At 45.1% G+C, this 22,815-nt stretch overlaps 1 protein-coding gene across 1 annotated transcript; it reads right to left on the bottom strand.

Moving 5' to 3' along the window:
- Positions 1 to 623: 623 nt before the first annotated feature.
- On the bottom strand, positions 624 to 19,980 carry rasl10a (RAS-like, family 10, member A). The gene is made up of 3 exons (XM_024417656.2): positions 18,903 to 19,980; positions 5,620 to 5,744; positions 624 to 3,067 (listed from the first exon to the last, which is right to left on the bottom strand). Exons 1-3 carry the CDS (start codon positions 19,116 to 19,118, stop codon positions 2,794 to 2,796), a joined length of 615 nt encoding a protein of 204 aa, XP_024273424.1. The 5' UTR covers positions 19,119 to 19,980; the 3' UTR covers positions 624 to 2,793.
- Between the last annotated feature and the right edge of the window lie 2,835 nt (positions 19,981 to 22,815).

Here is a 22,815-nt window from a genome sequence, read left to right as displayed (position 1 = left end):
GTTTTATTTTCTATACGAAATTAACTATCAAAAAGCAAAGACTATCTCCTTGGATAAATACTGATACAACTGGATTTTTTTGCTAAATAGCTGAGATATTGGAAACATTACAGACACTAAATATACCTGTGTGTACATGTTCATACATGTTCAGTATCAGTAGTAATTGTGTTGTGTGAATTTTCTTAGAATTTCACTCCAGGGACCACTGTGGCTTATTTTCTACACTCAACATGTACAATTAGTCTCCACTGATGCTGACATTTAGCAGATGAAGAACAATGTGTTTAAATATTTTGGTTTCTAAGTCAAGTTTAATCAATCGTTTTTGACCGTGGGAAATATTTGCATGATAAATCCTGTCCCCTGGCCTATGCATTTACCAAAATAGACGCACATTTCACTAAATATATTATAACACCTTTATTCCACACGGTGGCGACATTGCCACATTTACGTGACGTGTGGAATCACCTCCGGGAATGAGGAGTGGTATCACTAGTGGCAGTGTTCTGGGCAACAACTGAGTCATTGAGATGAGGGATAATCATAATGAACTATTATTAGTGTATGAATAATGAAGTGAATGAAAAAAATACTGACTAAGAGACAAGAAGGCCGGTTATTGTGGGCAACACGTTTAATTTGACCATTGTCAAAAACAAAACAGCTAACACCTACTATTGAAAAAAAAGTGATGTTTCTGTTAGAAAATTTAGCCCTTGATGTTGGAACATGACACACTTACACAAACAGTCTAATTTAAATGGATGGCCATTCATGTTACTCGATAAATTACCATTACTCTCAGATGCTACATAATCTTTCTCTTTAAGAAATCTGTCTAACTATCATTTCAGTAAAATGAAGCCTGTGCGCGCACACACATATACACACACACACACACACACACACACACACACACACACACACACACACACACACACCTCACCTGCTTTTGATAGTCTCCAATATTAACCATATACAGTACACACAGGTAAATAAATTACAGCTACACAATCACACCAGTGCAATTAACCCCTGACCTGCTGGCTTGGCAGCAACAACATGCAAATCAATGATGCACATACATACGTACAATACAGGTACTCATTTTCAGTGCAAACATTGTCACAGGGTGTCTGCAATCACATGTTTACCACATTCTCAAACAATATAAATATCTTGCACAATTCAGACACTGCTTTGATATTTCCAGAAAGTCTTCTGTTTGTTTGGTAGGATGCTAATATATTGGAATGCTCTGGGGGTGTATGCTCTCTTGTGTGTGGTGGTCTGGGTATATCCTAGAGCAGGGAGGTTTAATACATTCTATGTGAGGCATTCTACACTTGTAGAGGGTGTGTGTGGTTGGATACAACTTGTCGTGCTGGTCAAGGTGCTCTGCAGCTTTATTGCCCATAATATAGTCTCTACTTCTTTCTATTCTCCTTCCATTGGCCTTCTGTTTCACTAACCCTGCCCATCAACCTGGGCTTAACCTTACAAGCATTTTAAAACCACACCCCCTGCCTACTATCCCTGCATCACATTCAATATCTATGCCAGACATCCCCTCTAGCTTCCTGCAGGCACCAGAGCACCATTGATATAATGTATTCATCAGAAGCACACAGACTGAGGAAGACGGAAGGAAGGGAGGATTAAAGTCCTTCATCATGATAGCGACAGCAGTGTTTTTCTGATGCAAGATAACCTCACATCCCCTCTAAACAATAGACTTTAAATGAGAAGAGGGAGTGACAGCACTATAATTTTGTACCAGCACCTCCAATCAGTGAATATTTGTTTACCTGGAGTACAAGGACAATTCCTGAACAAGAAATGAATTGGTTTACTGTTTAGGGGGCATTTTGGAGAGCTGTGGTTTCTGGTGCTGCTACCCCTAACAGAGGAAGTGGATGTACTAAACCAAGAGTAAGCCATCCATCTTGTTGACTCACCCACATTTACCACACAACCCCTGTAACCTAGCCTTTCCTATGGTGCATCGATCTTAGAATAATGCAATTTCAAGTATGACAGCCAGGGCATTTATCTACCTCACATCACACTGCCTCAAGTTTAAAAAAAGGAAAACTTTTAAAGAAGTTGCATTCTTCCCACTCACATGTATGAGACTAAGCTAATATGGAGAGAATACCTAGTCGTGTCAGTAATGATACTTATTCCCACTAGATGCACACAGTCCACAAGCTCTCAACCCAGCAGACAACCATCAGCATGTATGAGCTGTTGCCTTGCAATCTGGGGAGCTCAGAGCCACAGCTGGTGGTGTGGTGCTAATTGTTTGGGTGACCTGTGACCAGAGCTGTGGAAGTAGATGTTCTACTCCTCAAAATCCATTGACAAAACTTCTTCTTCATCCTCCTCCTCTTCCTCCTTCCTCTCAATGGGAACATTGTGACAGAACTGGGGTGTTGTGATAGGTGATAAAGATGCACGTCTAGTACAGGGACCAATGTCAGTCCTAGTAGCTACAGGATCCGAGTCAGATAAACCTCATATGAAAATGAGCTCAGTAAAGCAGGAGGCCTCGGGGTGTTTTCCAGCCATTTAGATCGAAGTCTTCTCTGTATAACAATTCCCCCTGAGGTGTGACTGAGGTTCCTACGGCTCTGACATAGGAGGGAAGGAAGTGCTCCGGGGTGAAGTTTCCCCTAGTTATAGATCTAGGGTCAGCTTCCCTTCCCTCAATCCTAACCTTTATCATTAGTGGGAAAACTGCAAAACTGGGGCAACTTCACCCTACACCGGAGGGAGTCCACTGGGTCACATGACAGTACAGCGGTTCCTCTGCAGCGCCCCTTGTAGGCGGATCCCAGGGGTGTGGTTCTGTTTCATGCCACGCCCTACAGCGATGCCCAGCAGCTCTTTGAAGAGCAGGACCACATGCCAGTTGAACTTGGCAGAGCACTCCACATAGCCACACTTCCAGGTCTTCTTGACCAGCACAGAGACGGCCCTGCGAGGCATGAAGCGCTGGCGCTGCAGGTCTCTTTTACTGCCCACCACAAGGATGGGAACCTCACTGCTGCTACCCTCCCTACAGGGACAGGGAGAGGGATGGAGAGGGAAGACAGAAGAGGGGGGAAGGAACAGAGAGAGAGAGCACAGGGATAAAGGTGAAAAATAATTGCAATGTGATTAGCTAACAAACATGTGATCCAACAGCTACAAAGAAATCCCAGTCACATAATCCCTATTCTCCACACATCCTGTGTATAAATACAGATTTAAAGGTGACTGCATTGATGAAGAGTCTCCTGGTCTGTGAGTAAGTGATCCTTCTCCCCCTCCCCCTCTTCTTCCAGAGAGGTCTATGGGTGTTTGTGTGTGAGGATTCTGCAGTACGAGTGTTTCTGTACATGTCGGGGCTTGTGTATTTTCTACCCACAGCCACAGCGTGTGTGTGCGTGTGTGTGTGTGTGTGTGTAAATGCCACTATAAAACAATGTGATGTGTGTGTTCTGATTCCTCTGATTGTGTTGGAGGTGTGTGGGGGTGGATCAGAGCTTTGGGGCCCTAGGGGCCTCCCTCCACACTCTGTATTGACAGAGACTAAATGTGGAGGGAAATGTTTCTCACAGCACATTGGATTGTGAAGCTGTATGGCAGGCTGCGAGCCGGGCTAAAGCAGTGATGACTCAAGTGAGGCCGACTGTAACGCTATTGTATACAATAAACTCAGATTCGCTGCTAGCAGGTTGAGTTGCAAATGCAATGATTCAAGAAAGAACACAGACATACACATACATATAAATACAATATAAATACACCCCTCCCCTAAACACAAACAGATTCATAAAAAGACCATGTTTAAAACCAAATCAGAATACAAAGGGAAATGGACCCTAGTGAAACACCTTGACCTACAAAAAATGCTCAATTTCACTTCAGGATTTATATATCCAAGATTAACCTGCATCTAATTGAGATGTGATTATATCTTCTGGTGGACATAACTTAACACTTCCATATAAACACAGTCCGAACTAGCTACTTGTACTGAGAGATTGAAATTCAAATTTGTAATGAGGCTGTGGGGTGACATAAAACCAACCCCATTAATCCCAACACCAAACAGGCATCTGCTACCCTCTCAAATACCCATCCAGGCCTGAAGGTCTCTGGAGCAGCGGTTTAGAAGAGTATGTGTGTGTGTTTGTATGAGCTGTCAGTCTTCATTACATCAAAGGAAGGCAGCTATGGGCTTTGGGCAGAAAGAAAACACAGCCAAAAAACTGACAGCGCAGGGATTCTGGGTGAGGGAGAATGTTTGCGGGTGTGAGAGAGTGTGCAGTATGTGCGTGTTTGTTTTGGAGTGGGTTGAGTAAGCAGCAGAAGAAAGACAGGGGCAATTCCTCCCAGGCATCTCCCATCCTTCTAGCCCACACAAATCCCAATAACCTGCACCTGGTTTGTCCCCTACTCCATTATTCCGATTTATTCACCAGGAAACTCATCCATCCATCTTCCCTCTCTCTCTCACCATGTCCCTATGTCAATCAACCAGACAGTTAGTCAGCCAGTCAGTCATCCAGTCAGCCAGACAGACAGTCAGACAGTCACCCAGTCAACCAGCAATACAGCCAGTCAGCTAGCTAGCCAGTCAGACTATCCAGGACAGATCAGGGCAGCCTGGCAGGTCATCCAGTCAGCCAGACAGACAGTCAGACAGCTTGCTAGCCAGTCAGACTGTCCAGGACAGATCAGGACAGCCAGTCAGACTATCCAGGACAGATCAAGACAGCCAGTCAGACTATCCAGGACAGATCAGGACAGCCTGGCAGGTCATCCAGTCAGCCAGACAGCCAGTCAGACTATCCAGGACAGATCAGGACAGCCAGTCAGACTATCCAGGACAGATCAGGACAGCCAGTCAGACTATCCAGGACAGATCAGGACAGCCAGTCAGACTATCTAGGACAGATCAGGACAGCCAGTCAGACTATCCAAGACAGATCAGGACAGCCAGTCAGACTATCCAGGACAGATCAGGACAGCCTGGAAGGTCATCCAGTCAGCCAGACAGACAGTCAGACTATCCAGGACAGATCAGGACAGCCAGTCAGACTATCCAGGACAGATCAGGACAGCCTGGCAGGTCATCCAGTCAGCCAGACAGACAGTCAGACTATCCAGGACAGATCAGGACAGCCAGTCAGACTATCCAAGACAGATCAGGACAGCCAGTCAGACTATCCAAGACAGATCAGGACAGCCAGTCAGACTATCCAGGACAGATCAGGACAGCCTGGCAGGTCATCTAGCTTTTCACACCTGCAGCTCAGGGGGGGAAAGACTAGTACATGTGAAAGTGATGGTGCACTGCAGTTTAAAGGCAGGTCACGTCACAGAGCTGCAAAGATGTGAACCTCTTTAGAGCTCAACAAATGAGGGCCATTCATTACCCTATCAATATGCAAATTAATGCAGGTGCAGAGACCTGCAGTCGGAATGACAGATGTCTTTTGTCCTTTTTCTCTTTTACATACAGTACATGACTGCTGGTCTTCTGTGGCCATTTATGGGTCTCTCCACAGGTGTTTTACCTAATTGGTCCATATTTGTCACTGTGTTGTGGTTTACCCTTACCTGTGCTCCATGATCTGCTGGCGGATCATCTTGACGTACTCAAAGCTCTCCACACAGCAGATGTCATAGACCAGGATGTACGCGTTGGCATTACGCACCCCTCTGCAGCGTAGGTCCAGCCACTCCTGACAGAGAGAGAGAGAGAGACAGACATCACTCACCCACTACAGACACACAAAGATCCAAAAATAGGAAGGATATCGAAGACATTGTTTCACTTGTCACTGACTTGACAAGTGAAACAGAATTTTAAATGATTTATATTTCAAGACCCAATATAACATCTTCAAATGGCATGTATTCTGCTCCTATATCTCCCATAAAACAGTGAGGCTTGTGAGGACAGGAGTTCTTTTAGCAGGTTTCTGAAACAGAGGTAGCCACAGATCACATCCAATTATTCAAAAGCTGTCAGGAAGTTTTGTCCTCTTCATTTCGGTTGAAATTGAAATAGCATAGAGTCAAATAGATTTTTAAGACAACTTTGAGTCAGTCAGATTGATAGCCCAGGTGTAATTTGAATTTGAATTGAACCTTTATTTAACTAGGAAAGTCAGTTAAGAAGGAATTCGTTGTCTGACTCTACCTGGAGTGTGGATAATGCAGGTCCAGTACAGTTCTCTGGGCTACACAAGGCTGAGGTCAGAAACAGAGAAACAGAGCACTGGCAGAGGGCCAGTCTCCTGTCAAGCGTAACACTTGGAACACATCAGTCCCACAGCGCTACACTGTTCAGCCCTGCTGTACGCAATGACGGGGGGGGCAAACAGCTGACAGATGAATGGTAATGACTTGCTAACAATAATTAAAACACACAGCACAATGGGAGTGATTTGCTACAGCCATTGGGGTAATTGCTTCAGCCATGACACAGTGACCCAATCTCCTCCCTCCCGCTCTCTGATTTTCTCTCACACACACTTTCCCTCGCTCACTCTCTGTCATCAGCTCTACCTACGTGAGCTGAATCTATAAGGAGTTCTGTTAGCTGGGGGAGGGAGAGAAAAAGGGAAGAGGGTTATTGGGGAGGGAGGGAGGGAGGGAGGGAGGGAGGGGGAGGGAGGGAGGGAGGGAGGGAGGGAGGGAGGGAGGGAGGGAGGGAGGGAGGGAGGGAGGGAGCAGAGAGATTAAAGAGCAGCAGGTGGATGGACAGGAAGGAAGTGGGAGGGAAGGGTAGAGCGATGGAAGGACCAACAGGGTGTGAACATAAGCCCTGGCCTGAGCCCCACCAGGCTGACAGGCAGTGGGTGGAGGAGTGGGCGAGGTGGCAGAGGGCACAAGCATTCTCCTTCACTCACCTCCAACACCAGCATTCTGAACAGAGTGAGAAATCAATACGGCAAGAAGAGCTGAATGTCATTGCAGTAATGAGAATCAACAGGACAACACTGGAGGAGTAATCTAAATGTATTTATTCTGTAGATAAGTCTAAACAGGGAGCTTGTCAATAAGTCATTTTGGTGGGGAATCAGATATAAACTGAAGAGACGAGAGCGAGAGAGTGTGTGTGTGTGTTTTAATTATTGTTAGCAAATCATTACCATTCATCTGTCAGCTGTTTGCCCCCCCCCGTCATTGCGTACAGCAGGGCTGAACAGTGTAGCGCTGTGGGACTGATGTGTTCCAAGTGTTACGCTTGACAGGAGACTGGCCCTCTGCCAGTGCTCTGTTTCTCTGTTTCTGACCTCAGCCTTGTGTAGCCCAGAGAACTGTACTGGACCTGCATTATGCACTAAACGCGAGTCAGACAACATGTTTTATGGCTTCAGTCTGACTGACTCAAAGTTGTCTTAAAGGCCAACACTACAGTTCAAAACTCTGCCTAGAAGGCCAGCATCCCGGAGTCGCCTCTTCACTGTTGACGTTGAGACTGATGTTTTGTGAATACTATTTCATGAAGCTGCCAGTTGAGGACATGTGAGGCGTCTGTTTCTCAAACAACGCTGTGTACAACTCCCTTCACAGAACAGAGCAAACTGGCTCTAACCGGAATAGAAGAGGAGTGGGAGGTGTCAAAGCTGTCAAAGGACACCAGAAACAAAATTGTAGACATGCACCAGGCTGGGAAGACTGAATCTGCAATAGGTAAGCCGCTTGGTTTGAAGAAATCAACTGTGGGAGCAATTATTAGGAAATGTAAGACATACAAGACCACTGATAATCTCCCTCGATCTGGGGCTCCACGCAAGATCTCACCCCGTGGGGTCAAAATGATCACAAGAACGGTGAGCAAAAATCCCAGAACCACACGGGGGGACCTAGTGAATGACCTGCAGAGAGCTGGGACCAAAGTAACAAAGCCTACCATCAGTAACACACTACGCCGCCAGGGATTCAAATCCTGCAGTGCCAGATGTGTCCCCCTGCTTAAGCCAGTACATGTCCAGGCCCATCTGAAGTTTGCTAGAGAGCATTTGGATGATCCAGAAGAAGATTGGGAGAATGTCATATGGTCAGATGAAACCAAAATAGAACTTTTTGGTAAAAACTCAACTCGTCGTGTTTGGAGGACGAAGAATGCTGAGTTACATCCAAAGAACACTATACCTACTGTGAAGCATGGGGGTGGAAACCTAATGCTTTGGGGGTGTTTTTCTGCAAAGGGACCAGGACGACTGATCCGTGTAAAGGAAAGAATGAATGGGGTCATGTATCGTGAGATTTTAAGTGAAAACCTTGTAAGCCTTCCGGCGCCGACAGAGATGGCCGCCTCGCTTCGCGTTCCTAGGAAACTATGCAGTTTTTTGTTTTTTTTACGTGTTATTTCTTACACTAGTACCCCAGGTCATCTTAGGTTTCATTACATACAGCCGAGAAGAACTACTGAATATAAGATCAGCGTCAACTCACCATCAGTACGACCAAGAATATGTTTTTCGCGATGCGGATCCTGTGTTCTGCCTTACAGCCAGTGTAACGGAGTGGATTACATGCAGCGACCCAAAAAAACGACTCAGAAAAAGAGGGAAACGAAGCGGTCTTCTGGTCAGACTCCGGAGACGGGCACATCGTGCACCACTCCCTAGCATTCTTCTTGCCAATGTCCAGTCTCTTGACAACAAGGTTGATGAAATCCGAGCAAGGGTAGCATTCCAGAGGGACATCAGAGACTGTAACGTTCTTTGCTTCACGGAAACATGGCTAACTGGAGAGACGCAATACGAAGCGGTGCAGCCAGCGGGTTTCTCCACGCATCGCGCCGACAGAAACGAACATCTTTCTGGTAAGAAGAGGGGCGGGGGCGTATGCCTTATGGCCAACGTGACATGGTGTGATGAAAGAAACATACAGGAACTCAAAACCTTCTGTTCACCTGATTTAGAATTCCTCACAATCAAATGTAGACCGCATTATCTACCAAGAGAATTCACAGCCGTATATATCCCCCCCCAAGCAGACACATCGATGGCTCTGAACGAACTTTATTTAACTCTCTGCAAACTGGAAACGATTTATCCGGAGGCTGCATTCATTGTAGCTGGGGATTTTAACAAGGCTAATCTGAAAACAAGACTCCCTAAATTTTATCAGCATATTGATTGCGCAACCAGGGGTGGAAAGACCCTGGATCATTGTTACTCTAACTTCCGCGACGCATATAAGGCCCTGCCCCGCCCCCCTTTCGGAAAAGCTGACCACGACTCCATTTTGTTGATCCCTGCCTACAGACAGAAACTAAAACAAGAAGCTCCCACGCTGAGGTCTGTCCAACGCTGGTCCGACCAAGCTGACTCCACACTCCAAGACTGCTTCCATCACGTGGACTGGGAGATGTTTCGTATTGCGTCAGACAACAACATTGGCGAATACGCTGATTCGGTGTGCGAGTTCATTAGAACGTGCGTTGAAGATGTCGTTCCCATAGCAACGATTAAAACATTCCCTAACCAGAAACCGTGGATTGATGGCAGCATTCGTGTGGAACTGAAGGCGCGAACCACTGCTTTTAATCAGGGCAAGGCGTCTGGTAACATGACTGAATACAAACAGTGCAGCTATTCCCTCCGCAAGGCTATCAAACAAGCTAAGCGCCAGTACAGAGACAAAGTAGAATCTCAATTCAACGGCTCAGACACAAGAGGCATGTGGCAGGGTCTACAGTCAATCACGGACTACAGGAAGAAACCCAGCCCAGTCACGGACCAGGATGTCTTGCTCCCAGGCAGACTAAATAACTTTTTTGCCCACTTTGGGGACAATACAGTGCCACTGACACGGCCTGCAACGAAAACATGCGGTCTCTCCTTCACTGCAGCCGAAGTGAGTAAGACATTTAAACGTGTTAACCCTCGCAAGGCTGCAGGCCCAGACGGCATCCCCAGCCGCGCCCTCAGAGCATGCGCAGACCAGCTGGCCGGTGTGTTTACGGACATATTCAACCAATCCCTATACCAGTCTGCTGTTCCCACATGCTTCAAGAGGGCCACCATTGTTCCTGTTCCCAAGAAAGCTAAGGTAACTGAGCTAAACTACTACCGCCCGTAGCACTCACATCCGTCATCATGAAGTGCTTTGAGAGACTAGTCAAGGACCATATCACCTCCACCCTACCTGACACCCTTGACCCACTCCAATTTGCTTACCGCCCAAATAGGTCCACAGACGATGCAATCTCAACCACACTGCACACTGCCCTAACCCATCTGGACAAGAGGAATACCTATGTGAGAATGCTGTTCATCGACTACAGCTCGGCATTCAACACCATAGTACCCTCCAAGCTCGTCATCAAGCTTGAGACCCTGGGTCTCGACCCCGCCCTGTGCAACTGGGTACTGGACTTCCTGACGGGCCGCCCCCAGGTGGTGAGGGTAGGCAACAACATCTCCTCCCCGCTGATCCTCAACACTGGGGCCCCACAAGGGTGCGTTCTGAGCCCTCTCCTGTACTCCCTGTTCACCCACGACTGCGTGGCCACGCACGCCTCCAACTCAATCATCAAGTTTGCGGACGACACAACAGTGGTAGGCTTGATTACCAACAACGACGAGACGGCCTACAGGGAGGAGGTGAGGGCCCTCGGAGTGTGGTGTCAGGAAAATAACCTCACACTCAACGTCAACAAAACTAAGGAGATGATTGTGGACTTCAGGAAACAGCAGAGGGAACACCCCCCATCCACATCGATGGGACAGTAGTGGAGAGGGTAGCAAGTTTTAAGTTCCTCGGCATACACATCACAGACAAACTGAATTGGTCCACTCACACAGACAGCATCGTGAGGAAGGCGCAGCAGCGCCTCTTCAACCTCAGGAGGCTGAAGAAATTCGGCTTGTCACCAAAAGCACTCACAAACTTCTACAGATGCACAATCGAGAGCATCCTGGCGGGCTGTATCACCGCCTGGTATGGCAACTGCACCGCCCTCAACCGTAAGGCTCTCCAGAGGGTAGTGAGGTCTGCACAACGCATCACCGGGGGCAAACTACCTGCCCTCCAGGACACCTACACCACCCGATGCTACCGGAAGGCCATAAAGATCATCAAGGACATCAACCACCCGAGCCACTGCCTGTTCACCCCGCTGTCATCCAGAAGGCGAGGTCAGTACAGGTGCATCAAAGCTGGGACCGAGAGACTGAAAAACAGCTTCTATCTCAAGGCCATCAGACTGTTAAACAGCCACCACTAACATTGAGTGGCTACTGCCAACACACTGTCAATGACACTGACTCTACTCCAGCCACTTTAATCATGGGAATTGATGGGAAATTATGTAAATATATCACTAGCCACTTTAAACAATGCTACCTTATATAATGTTACTTACCCTACATTATTCATCTCATATGCATACGTAGATACTGTACTCTATATCATCGACTGCATCCTTATGTAATACATGTATCACTAGCCACTTTAACTATGCCACTTGGTTTACATACTCATCTCATATGTATATACTGTACTCGATATCATCTACTGTATCTTGCCTATGCTGCTCTGTACCTTCACTCATTCATATATCCTTATGTACATATTCTTTATCCCCTTACACTGTGTATAAGACAGTATTTTTTTTTTTTTGAATTGTTAGTTAGATTACTTGTTCGTTATTACTGCATTGTCGGAACTAGAAGCACAAGCATTTCGCTACACTCGCATTAACATCTGCTAACCATGTGTATGTGACAAATAAAATTTGATTTGATTTGATTTGATTTTTCCATCAGCAAGGGTATTGAAGATGAAACGTGGCTGGGTCTTTCAGCATGACAATGATCCCAAACACACCGCCCGGGCAACGAAGGAGTGGCTTCGTAAGAAGCATTTCAAGGTCCTGGAGTGGCCTAGCCAGTCTCCAGATCTCAACCCCATAGAAAATCTTTGGAGGGAGTTGGAAGTCCATGTTGCCCAGCAACAGCCCCAAAACATCACTGCTCTAGAGGAGATCTGCATGGAGGAATGGGCCAAAATACCAGCAATAGTGTGTGAAAACCTTGTGAAGACTTACAGAAAACATTTGACCTCTGTCATTGCCAACAAAGGGTATACAACAAAGGATTGAGATAAACTTTTGTTATTGACCAAATACTTATTTTCCACCATAATTTGCAAATAAATTCATTAAAAATCCTACAATGTGATTTTCTGGATTTTTTTTTCTCCATTTTCTCTGTCATAGTTGAAGTGTACCTATGATGAAAATTACAGGCCTCTCTTGTATTTTTAAGTGGGAGAACTTGCACAATTGGTGGCTGACTAAATACTTTTTTGCCCCACTGTACTTGTCCTCTTTCTCAGTTGTGCACCGGGGCCTCCCACTCCTCTTCTCTTCTATTAGAGCCAGTTTGCTCTGTTCTGTGAAGGGAGTTGTACACAGCGTTGTATGAGATCTTCAGTTTCTTAGCAATTTCTCGCATGGAATAGCCTTGATTTGTCAGAACAAGAATAGAATGATGAGTGTCAGAAGAAAGTTCTTTGTTTCTGGCCATTTTGAGCCTGTAATCGAACCCACAAATGCTGATGCCCCAGATACTCAACCAGTGTAAAGGCCAGTTTTATTGCTTCTTTAACCCAATTGCAAAAGGGTTTTCTAATGATCAATTAGCCTTTTAAAATTATAAACTTAGCTAACACAACGTGCCATTTGAACACATGAGTGATGGTTGCTGATAATGGGCCTCTGTATGCCTATGTAGATATTCCATAAAAAATCATCTGTTTCAAGCAACAAAAGTAATTTACAACATTAACAATGTCTACATTATATTTCTGATCAATTTGATGTTATTTTAATGGACAAAAAATGTGCTTTTCTTTCAAAAACAAGGACATTTCTAAGTGACCCCAAACTTTTGAACGGTAGTGTATTTCACTCTACGCAATTTCACTCTCTCTCTCTATGTCACCAGCTCTACCTGCTTGAGTTTAATCTAAAAGTGGTTCTGTTAGCTGGGGGAGGGAGAAGGAGGAGAAAGAGGGGGAGGGAGAGAGAAAGTCAAGAGAGTGATTGGGGAGGGATGGATGGAAGGAGAAAACCGAGAGAGAGAGAAGCGGAGAGATTAAAGAGCAGCAGGTGGATGGACAGGAAGGAAGTGGGAGGGAAGGGTAGAGCGATGGAAGGACCAACAGGGTGTGAACATAAGCCCTGGCCTGAGCCCCACCAGGCTGACAGGCAGTGGGTGGAGGAGTGGGCGAGGTGGCAGAGGGCACAAGCATTCTCCTTCACTCACCTCCAACACCAGCATTCTGAACAGAGTGAGAAATCAATACGGCAAGAAGAGCTGAATGTCATTGCAGTAATGAGAATCAACAGGACAACACTGGAGGAGTAATCTAAATGTATTTATTCTGTAGATAAAAGTCTAAACAGGGAGCTTGTCAGTAAGTAATTTTGTTGGGGAATCGGATGCTGTAATGGGGCAGAATCTGAGAGGAGATAGGGATCAATGTGAGCTGTAATGATGACAATGGTAACATACCCATGTCGACAAGGAATAATAGCCTTTATTTAATTTGGAGGGATTTTCGGCATCACTGCGTTTGTGTGTGTGTGAGAGAGGGAGGGAGGGAGAGTCTCACACATACAGTAGGTCTGAAACATAATGAGGGCGATCAGCCACGGAGGCAAGCAATGTGGCACCGAGATCATTACACACAAAGGTGGGAGAGAGTGAGGAGGAAGAGAAGGGAGGACAACAAAATACATAATGGTTGAAAAGAATGTACGTAGGGAGATTCAGTTCTATATATTTTTGCTGTTATTGCCTTTTCTCCCTGTGGGTTTATTCAATAGTTTTCCAGGGAAATTAGGGGGGTAGTGACCATAGAAGACAGATCATCAGCATTCCTCTACCATCTCTCCTCTTTCTGCCTCAGTTTTTTCTGCCCCCCCATTTTCTATCCATCAATTCCTATTTCCAGATTATTAACTCTCTTTACTGTTTAAGCAGTACACATGATCACATCCCTCACTATCTACAGTAGGTGTGTTAAATGCACCCCCATATCTCTGTGGGCTAAAAATAGAGGTTGCATCCTCGGCTCATATCTCTTTGTCATCCAAGTACTATTTTTTATGTGGAGGTGGAGCTCTGTACACAGAAACGATGGCAACACTGCGGCTTGTAAACTCACTATTCCACCTTCTCACACCTGTAGGACAGAGAAGAGAACAACAGAGAAAGAGAGAAAAGAGGACGTGGAAAGGAGCTATATAAAGTAACCACACATGGAAATTGTGCGTGAGAGTGTGCGTTTGTGTGTGCGTGCACAAGTGTGTGTTTATGTGTTCTCCAGTTGGCTCTTTGAAAACTATTAAAACTCGCAGCTTAGCCTGCTCCCTTCAAGTGCCAAACAGAGCAGGTTTCCCTGACAACCCAGGTCCTTGGTCACTTTTGTACCAGGATGTGAGGGAGCTGGCATCCCACTGCTCCCAAAGACAGTAATGGTGTCCAATCACAGCTCATCCAGAGAGAAGAGAGCATGGTCATGAAGGGTTATACCTGAAGACATACCTCAGACACTATTCTGTCCCTTTGGGATTGAGCTTCTCAGGACTCATTGAGGTACTGTTCACAAGGGAGACAGACCCACATTACATCTGTGAGTGTTTGCGGGGTTTATTAGGGTTTAAGATGGCATTGATCTGTTGTCTCCTCCAGCTGCCGTACTCTGATGATAGTGCCGGCCTTTTAATACACACACATCACCTGCTCTGCTAGTCTGTGTGACAGAGCCTATCTGCAGAGGCTGACAAAGGGCCAAGAGAGCGTATCCAGAAGAAAGACAACATTTCTGATTCATCTGATGTAACGAACAGTAAAATAGATACATTGTACTCTATATACACTCAGTTGCCAGTTTATTAGGTACACGCATCTAGTACCGGGTCGGATAAGGCAATGTATTTCCACTCCTCAATTTGTCCAGTGTTGGTGATCGAGTTCCCACTGGAGCCGCTTCTTCTTGTTTTTAGCTGATAGGAGTTGAACCTGGGGGGTCATCTGCTGCAATAGCCCATCCGTGACCAGGATGGGTTGTGCATTTTGTAGAGGCCGTTCTGCACACCAGTTGTGTTCTGCTGTTATTTGCCATTCCGGGTTGCCATTTGATTAGCTGTTCAGGAGTCTTATGGCTTGGAGGTAGAAGCTGTTAAGATGCCTTTTTGACAAGGACTTGGTGCTCCAATACCCACTTGCCACGCAGTAGCAGAGAGAACAATCTATGGCTAGGGTGGCTGGAGTTTTTTGTTTGTCACACCATTCTCTGTAAACCCTAGACACTGTCGTGCGTGAAAATCCCAGGAGGCTGGACGTTTCTGAGATACTGGAACCGACGCGCCTAGCAAAGACGATCATACCACACTCAAAGTTGCAAACAGTAATTTAATGCCTCGATGCCTGTCTGCCTGCTTTATATAGCAAACTCACTGTCTGTAGGAGCGAACGGGATGATGTATCTAATAAAATTAGTATACATTATCATAGTAGGAGAGAGAGAAGCAAATAGAAACAGAGAGAGAGAGATACGAGAGCGAGACGAGAGAGTGATAGAGCGAGAGAGCATTATGTGTGGAAGTCATGGTGATATGATACAATATCAGAAGATGAATAAATCTGAATGGGATCCACTGTAAGGCTTAAGTCCATCTGTCATCACATCCTATCGATAAACTGTGACAGATGCTCTGGGAATGCAAACAGCAACAAATTAAAACAGACAGCAGCCCCGCCAGAACATCAATGATTGTTACCATCCCCAAAGTTAAATAATGAAGTGTCGTCTGCCCTGCCTGCCTAAAGAGACCTAAACAGGTAAACATCCTGAGTCTAAATGATGGACCAGAGCCAAAGTACAAGTACTACGTCCTTTATTGCATGCACTTACCTAACATAAACCTGGGCACCTTCCATAAACATGGAGACATACTGACGCACATCACTTTATTCACCATCTTCCTCCCCAGGTACCATGTGGGGGAAGAGGAACCGCATTTAGTGAATCTGGATTTCTATGGTGGCCATTAGACTCTTTCTAACCTATCTAATAGGCTGCAGCAGCTCCACTCTCCTCTCTATTAGTCTCTCTATTCCCTCAAGGCCTTCAGCAGGGCACTGTGCTTTAATCCAATCATTTCCAAATAAAATGAGAGTAAATCTCAAATCGGGTCCCTGGGTCTGTTCTTGTTCCAGAGCGCTCTGTCCTGTGATGTTGGTCCAGACAGCCTCCCCTCTGCAGACCACCATGGGCCTCCTGGCTCATTAAATATGGAAGTAAAAGAGGAGAGCGCTCGCTCGGAGTGGAGAGCAGGAATGCCTCACCACCCCTGTCACAGCCAGTAAAGGAAGACCAGATAGCGTGGTTCAGAGGCTGGGCTACAGAACAGAACACAGAGGACAAGAGTAAGAGATACTAAGGCTTCTGCTCTCAGAGCCATTCCTGAGGAAATTAACCATGACAAATCTGCATGATAGCAGTGCTCTTGTTGCACTCAACTAATGATTCCCTGGTCCTGTTTGGCTCAGTGGTAGAGCATGGTGCTTGCAACGCAAGGGTTGTGGGTTTGATTCCCACGGGTGGACCAGTATGAAAAATATGAAAATGTATGCACTCACTACTGTAAGTTGCTCTGGAACAGAGCATCTGCTAAATTACATAAATGTACCTAAGTAGAGGTGTTGGTTAGATACTGTATGCCGATATCTTAAACTGCTGTCTGAAGAGGTTGAGGCTGTTATGTACATATTCCTACCATTCAACCAAGGCCAGAAATTCTCCATTTAAGTATTCAACTGTTGAAAGATATAACTAATCTATATGCAGACATAATGAATCATGGTGCTGTAACATGTGAAAGGAAAGCACAATGCTCATGCAGCATTATATATGTAGGAATCAGAGAACAGGTGTGCAATTTACACTTTTTTATATGACGAGGTGTCTGGGGATGTACTGTACTGTACACAGACACAAACACACCTTGCAGACTCTATAATGTGATCCATCCTGTCTTCTTCCTGCTGTTTGCACTTGCCAGACTGCTCTAATGATGGCTAAGAGGCATTTAGCTGAAGAAAAAGCAAAGAAAATCAGATTGATTGTGTTGAGGTGCTCTGCTCCACAGATTGGAGACAATGAAGCACACTGCAGACCTTTTAACACATACTAAGAGACAGTTGTCATATTCTCCTCTTTTCTTTCTCTCTCCTGTAAATGGCTAGAATCCTGAATTCTCCCCTACATTCCTGCTGGCTCTGTCTGGCGGTGCCTGGCTGGGTTGAGGCTGTCTACTCTTCAGTGTGTTGGATCTTCTGTTTACAGGAAGCACAGTGCATGCCCACTTTGAATTCAGAGGGCTTTCTGTTTGGCTGCATGGCCTGATCTCTCCTCCTTGGCCTGATCTCAATTTCTCAGTGGCACCACACCTGTCCAAAAAATACAGTTGTTGCAATGGAGCCGAAAGGCCGCAACGCGTTCCCTCGGCCAGTGACAAAAGCCTGGCAACTATCAGTAATATCTGTGTTTCACGCCAGTCCCAGCCAGCTCTCCCAGCCAGCTCTCCCAGCCAACTCCATAGTAACCTTGGAGAACCCCATCTGGAGCCCCAGCAGCCAGGTCCAGGGAGGGAACAACAGACATGCTTCCTGTGGACCGGTGAGGAGGTCAAGATTGGTGTGTGAAGGTGTCATTGGACATTCAGAAACACCCTTAAGCATGAATACAAGCATGTATGCACACACACACTAATATATGCATGTGTGTCTGTCACTCACTTAAGGTGAGGACAAGGAGATACAGAGAGAGCAGGAGACTGGTGCAAGTGCTGTCTGAAAGTAGAACAGCTTTGAGAAAATAGATTGAATTGATCAAACCACTGGCTGCCAGTGGAAAAAGCTGCAACTACTGGATGGTGTTTCATCTGACATTAGCTGCTCTTGCCAGGGCATGTCTATCGAGATACAGCTTACTGTAGGTCACTAAGAGAATCTCCATTTTGGTTTTTACTCATTTAATGCATAGGTCATTATGTTGGAGCCTGCTGTGTTTTTAGCAGCAGTAAGTTCAACCATTTGCCATCGATTCAGAGTTTATGATTCAATGTGGAATTGTAGCACTTACTGCCACTCCAAACACTAGAATGCTACTTGATGGGCTGTGAATCTGTGTGCCAGCTCTAACAAAGTCAAAGCACATGTGCTTCCAGTTCCCTCCTCTGATAAGAGCACACATCACTCCCCTCAGCCAGGCAGACAGTCTCCATCACCCCAGCCAGGTTCAGGTGCCCTGAGGCAGGGCAGCTGAGTGTCCTCTGGTAGTGGGTCTAGGAGCAAATAGCCAAATGACTTACTTATGGAGTCATAGAGGCAGAACATATGGATCAATTCAACATGACATAAACATCCCTCCTTTTGCCTGAGGGTGGCAATATAATGCAGTGAGGAGCCCAGAGAGAGAGAGAGAGAGTGTGTGTGCTTGCCTGCTTGTGTTTTAAAACACCAAATACATAAAGTAGCCTATAGCCTAGGCTTACCACTGAAGTAATACATCAGGTCTCCATAGAAACTACTGCTCTAAGGGGCATCTGATTAAGAAAAAAATGCAACGGATGTCTTTTGAAGAAGCGCGCGATGGTAATTTTCCAGGGCTCTAACTATTAGCGAGAGGCCAAATAGGTTCTGCTGATAACCTAAAGGTAAGTTAAAGACAATGAGGCAAACACTTACCACATCTCGAAATTATACCATTAAAGCCTAGGATATATTTTGAGCCCAATAAGAGAATGCTAGTATCTTTCTTATAAGTGGAAAACCCAAATAGAAAGTCACTTTCTATCTTACCTGGCTCGAGCTTGAGGGGAATGACGAAATTGGCGGGACATCCAAAATCTTCAGGTCGTACATGTTACCGTTCAAAATGACAGAGGGTCTGTACACATACCTGGTTCGGGTTGGAGTGTAAACCTCTGAGAAGTCATTATAAATAAATTGACGGATTATGGAAGTTTTCCCGACTCCGGGAGCTCCGATAACAGCGATACTTAGCGTCTCCACCATTCCTGGAACATCAGCACCATGGACAGCGACCAAACCAATTTGCAACTCAACAAAGATTAGCCTAGCAGCGGTCTTGTTTCCAGGAAATATTGCTGCTGCTGCTGTTCCGACACAGATCAAAGCCAACAGTTATTTTTACGTTGAACACTTTTTGCTTGCTGCAGCCCAAAAATGTAGATTTTACTAAACCTTATAATTAGGTAAAGAAAGATCGAAACAGTCATCTGTCGTCAATGTTTTTAAATTCATTGATGGTTATGTTTGCTGTTATCCAATCTCTCTCACATCGAAACACAAATAACGTCACTTGAGTTTATTTCGTTTAATAGTCCTAAGAAAAATCAAATCACTCCAAGATTCAATACCGGGGAGGGGGTTTTCGCAACGTCTCCGCATTCCATAGGGAGAAACGTATGCTAATCTTCTGGGGAACAACCCCCCGCGCCCTCGTCCCCTAGGAGGGAGCGCAAAGTCCGTCCTCGGAATTTCCACAGGGACATAATCTCACTCACTGTTTGAATTAGGTCAACATTAACGAGCCCATTATTGCTTTTCTTACGGATCTCCAGGCTGTACAGTTATTCTATCCGCACCTCTTACTCGTCTCCAGCCGATGCACCAATACGACTGACTCCTTGCGCTCACCAAAGCCTTGGAGAGGCACGCTAACTCAGCAGCCCCGTATCTACAGATAGATTTCCACGTGCTCCAGAATGAGCATATTCTGCTCTTAACGACGTAAGAAGGCACAGCTGATAATTTAGATGAAACGATCCAAAAACAGAGACAAGCGACCAACTGCTGCATAGGCATCAAATGAATGTATCTCCCCTGTTCACTGGCGTGTCTGTCGGTATGGTGCGCGTTCCTTGTGTGTGTGCGTACGTGCGTGATTGGATGTGTATGCTTTTGTCATCTTTTATCGTTTATGTGCGTGTTAATCATGACAGTCGTGCCCAGGTTTTGTGTAATGAGCTACTATTTAGAGGTCAAATACCTGAAATGGAACCACGAATGATGTAACCTATCACACAAAATGCACATTGACGTGTCGACCAAATTAATATTTCAATTTTTCCTCCTGGACACAGAATCCTCAAAGGAGGCTCCCATGGAGACAGAATGCTGCATTTACACTTCCTTAAAGCGCAAGGCTGACGCACAACTGGTTGTGTTCCTAAAGCTAAGGGATTGATGAAGGATGGCTCCCTATCAATAGCAATACCTTGAGTGGCAATTAAGGTTTCACATATGATTAATTATACTACACCATTAATATGATGCAACGCCTGTGTACTTACTTGCTCCTAAAACAATGGTCATACAATTAATGATTCTCTTGCTCTTTCCTATTCAATTGCGACATCTAGACTACCTGTCCCAAGAGCTCTGTGTGTACTCATTAGCTATAGTCAAGCAATAATGACATATTTAGCCTACATAACACCCTGCGTCATCACCATTTGTTTGTCTGTATGATTTCATCAAAACGAGCGGGGAGAGTGACGAGAACCTGCTGCCATTCCAGTGATGGACGCAGTCAGAGTGAGAGACTGACTAAATGGGTGATATGAGCGCAGTGTGCTCTTGTCGCATTGACCAATTTTAACTCACCCTCACCTCACTGTTATAAGCAAACCGTTGAAAAATATATTTTGAGAGGTCGGTTGCAATCCAAACAATATAGAGAGGTTAATGTAAAGCCCCAATTATGTCAAGGTCATGCAATCAAATCAGTCAAGGTATGTCGATCAACCTACACGTATTGGCATGCCAAAACAGTTCCTCTCAATTACCACAAGACTATGAATGTGTCCAACAATGTGCAATCAATAGAAATTCATGCTGCAACACGTCTTTTAAAGTTCATGTGCATCAATGTTTTTATTATTCTGGAACTTCATTGGATTCGCAGAAGTCCTACCTGGTGACAGGTGTAACAGAATATTAACTTTCCTCCTTATAAATAACGCAGTTCTCGATATGGTGAGTTGTTAGCACCCCCTGTTGGTTAAGGTTCATCCACCCTTCTGGCCATCAGTGTTCCTCAAGGGTGAGCTGGGTTTTATTTTGGATCCTGAGCAGAAACAATTATATTTTTGGGTCACAAGAACACCATCAAAGCATTAGTCACGTCAAAGTAAAAAATAATAGGGACCACTGTTTCACATGTCCTCATTTATTGACACTGAGTGGTATGTGGATGACAGTCATAGAGAAGATTGCTTGTTACTGCCAAAATCATCTAGAGCCTCTATTCAATACATTGAGCTAAAGCCCAATTGAAATTCATAGACAATGTTCCCGCGTTAGAGGAGACTGCATTCACATTAAACCCTGCATATGTCCGCTAGATCACATAATACCTTTACATTTCTATTACGCAATCTGTAACACTTCAGCGATACAGACTGAATGGAGCCATAGGTCTGGCACCACTCCACTGAGGGCATACCTCATACTGATGATGAAATAACCACAATATTAGACAACTTGATAACATTGCAGTTTAGGAAACACACAAAGCAGCTATGATGTTAAGGGAGGTTTTATTCCATTATAAAAAAAAGCATTGAGTGATTTTTTTAGGCACTGAACTGCAACAATGTGTTTTTTATAAACCTTAAACGCACACACAGTGAGGATGAAGTCATTATCAGTGATCTAGTCCTCAGTAAGCTACACACGGTGTGGAGAGATAATGAAACAGTGATCAGCACTGACTCCAGATCAGCTCATAATTGCCACTCCAGCTGCGCTGCTCTGATAACCAGTGGTGTAGTGCTGTTTTTGTAGGTGAGGGAGCGCAATTTATTTTTAAATTAACATCCTCAATCAAAAAGTTATACCAACAGATGTAGCCTATTATTGAATAGCCTGTCATTATAGAATATGCATAAAATGCATCCTCCAGTTGAATACCCTCAAACACCAAGCTAAGCATACCTAATTTCAAAATAGGCCATCATCACTGTCAATTGTGAATGAGGTAGTTTGGAACTCGGTAGTGAGTGTTGAAACCGAGGACAGATGATTTTTAAGTGCTTCACGCTTCACACTCGGCGCTTACGTTCTGTGAGCTTGTGTGGCCTACCACTTCGAGGCTGAGCCAACGTTGCTCCTAGACAAACTAACTTGTTGAAAAGGTGGCAGCCTATAACTGTGCAACGTTGAAAGTCACTGAGCTCTTCAGTAAGGCCATTCTACTGCCAATGTTTGTCTATGGAGATTGCATGGCTGTGTGCTCTATTGTATACACCTGTTAGCAATAGCGATTTTAGCATGTAAATCCCGGTGTGGCAAAATAAAATAAAAATGTAGATACATGCCAGCAAAGCCACTACACAACAACACAATAATTGGACTATAATGGTGACCACAAACTGTTAGGGCCTACATAAATCTGTCCCAACAGCAGAGTCCCAACACCTTACCACTGCTACACCTGGCTATCAGCAGAGCTGTGTCTGGCAGCGAAACAGTTAATTCAGCCTCATTTACTGCCTTTTAAACAAACATGGCTGACTTGCTTAAACAAATGTGACGATTGAGATGTACACACTATGGCATAAGGGGATGACGAGCAGATAAGAGGCAATCTGTAATTTCGAACTAGGCTGGATGTAGTCAATATAACTATTTGTTCAGCACTTTTAAAATTTACAGCAACAGAACATGGCAATTCTTACTGGATTCT

Source organism: Oncorhynchus tshawytscha, linkage group LG12, assembly GCF_018296145.1.
Source record: "Oncorhynchus tshawytscha isolate Ot180627B linkage group LG12, Otsh_v2.0, whole genome shotgun sequence".
Lineage (NCBI taxonomy): Eukaryota > Metazoa > Chordata > Actinopteri > Salmoniformes > Salmonidae > Oncorhynchus > Oncorhynchus tshawytscha.
The sequence above is the reverse complement of the archived record's forward strand: the minus strand, read 5'-3'. Positions and strand labels throughout refer to the sequence as shown.

Coding starts and splice junctions, on each gene's coding strand:
- rasl10a (XM_024417656.2), bottom strand. CDS start 19,118: ATGGTGGAGACGCTAAGTATCGCTGTTATCGGAGCTCCCGGAGTCGGG. Junction 5,745..18,902: donor TCCCCTCAAGCTCGAGCCAG/GTAAGATAGAAA, acceptor TCTCTCTGTCAG/GAGTGGCTGGACCTACGCTG. Junction 3,068..5,619: donor CAGCAGATCATGGAGCACAG/GTAAGGGTAAAC, acceptor CTGTCCCTGTAG/GGAGGGTAGCAGCAGTGAGG.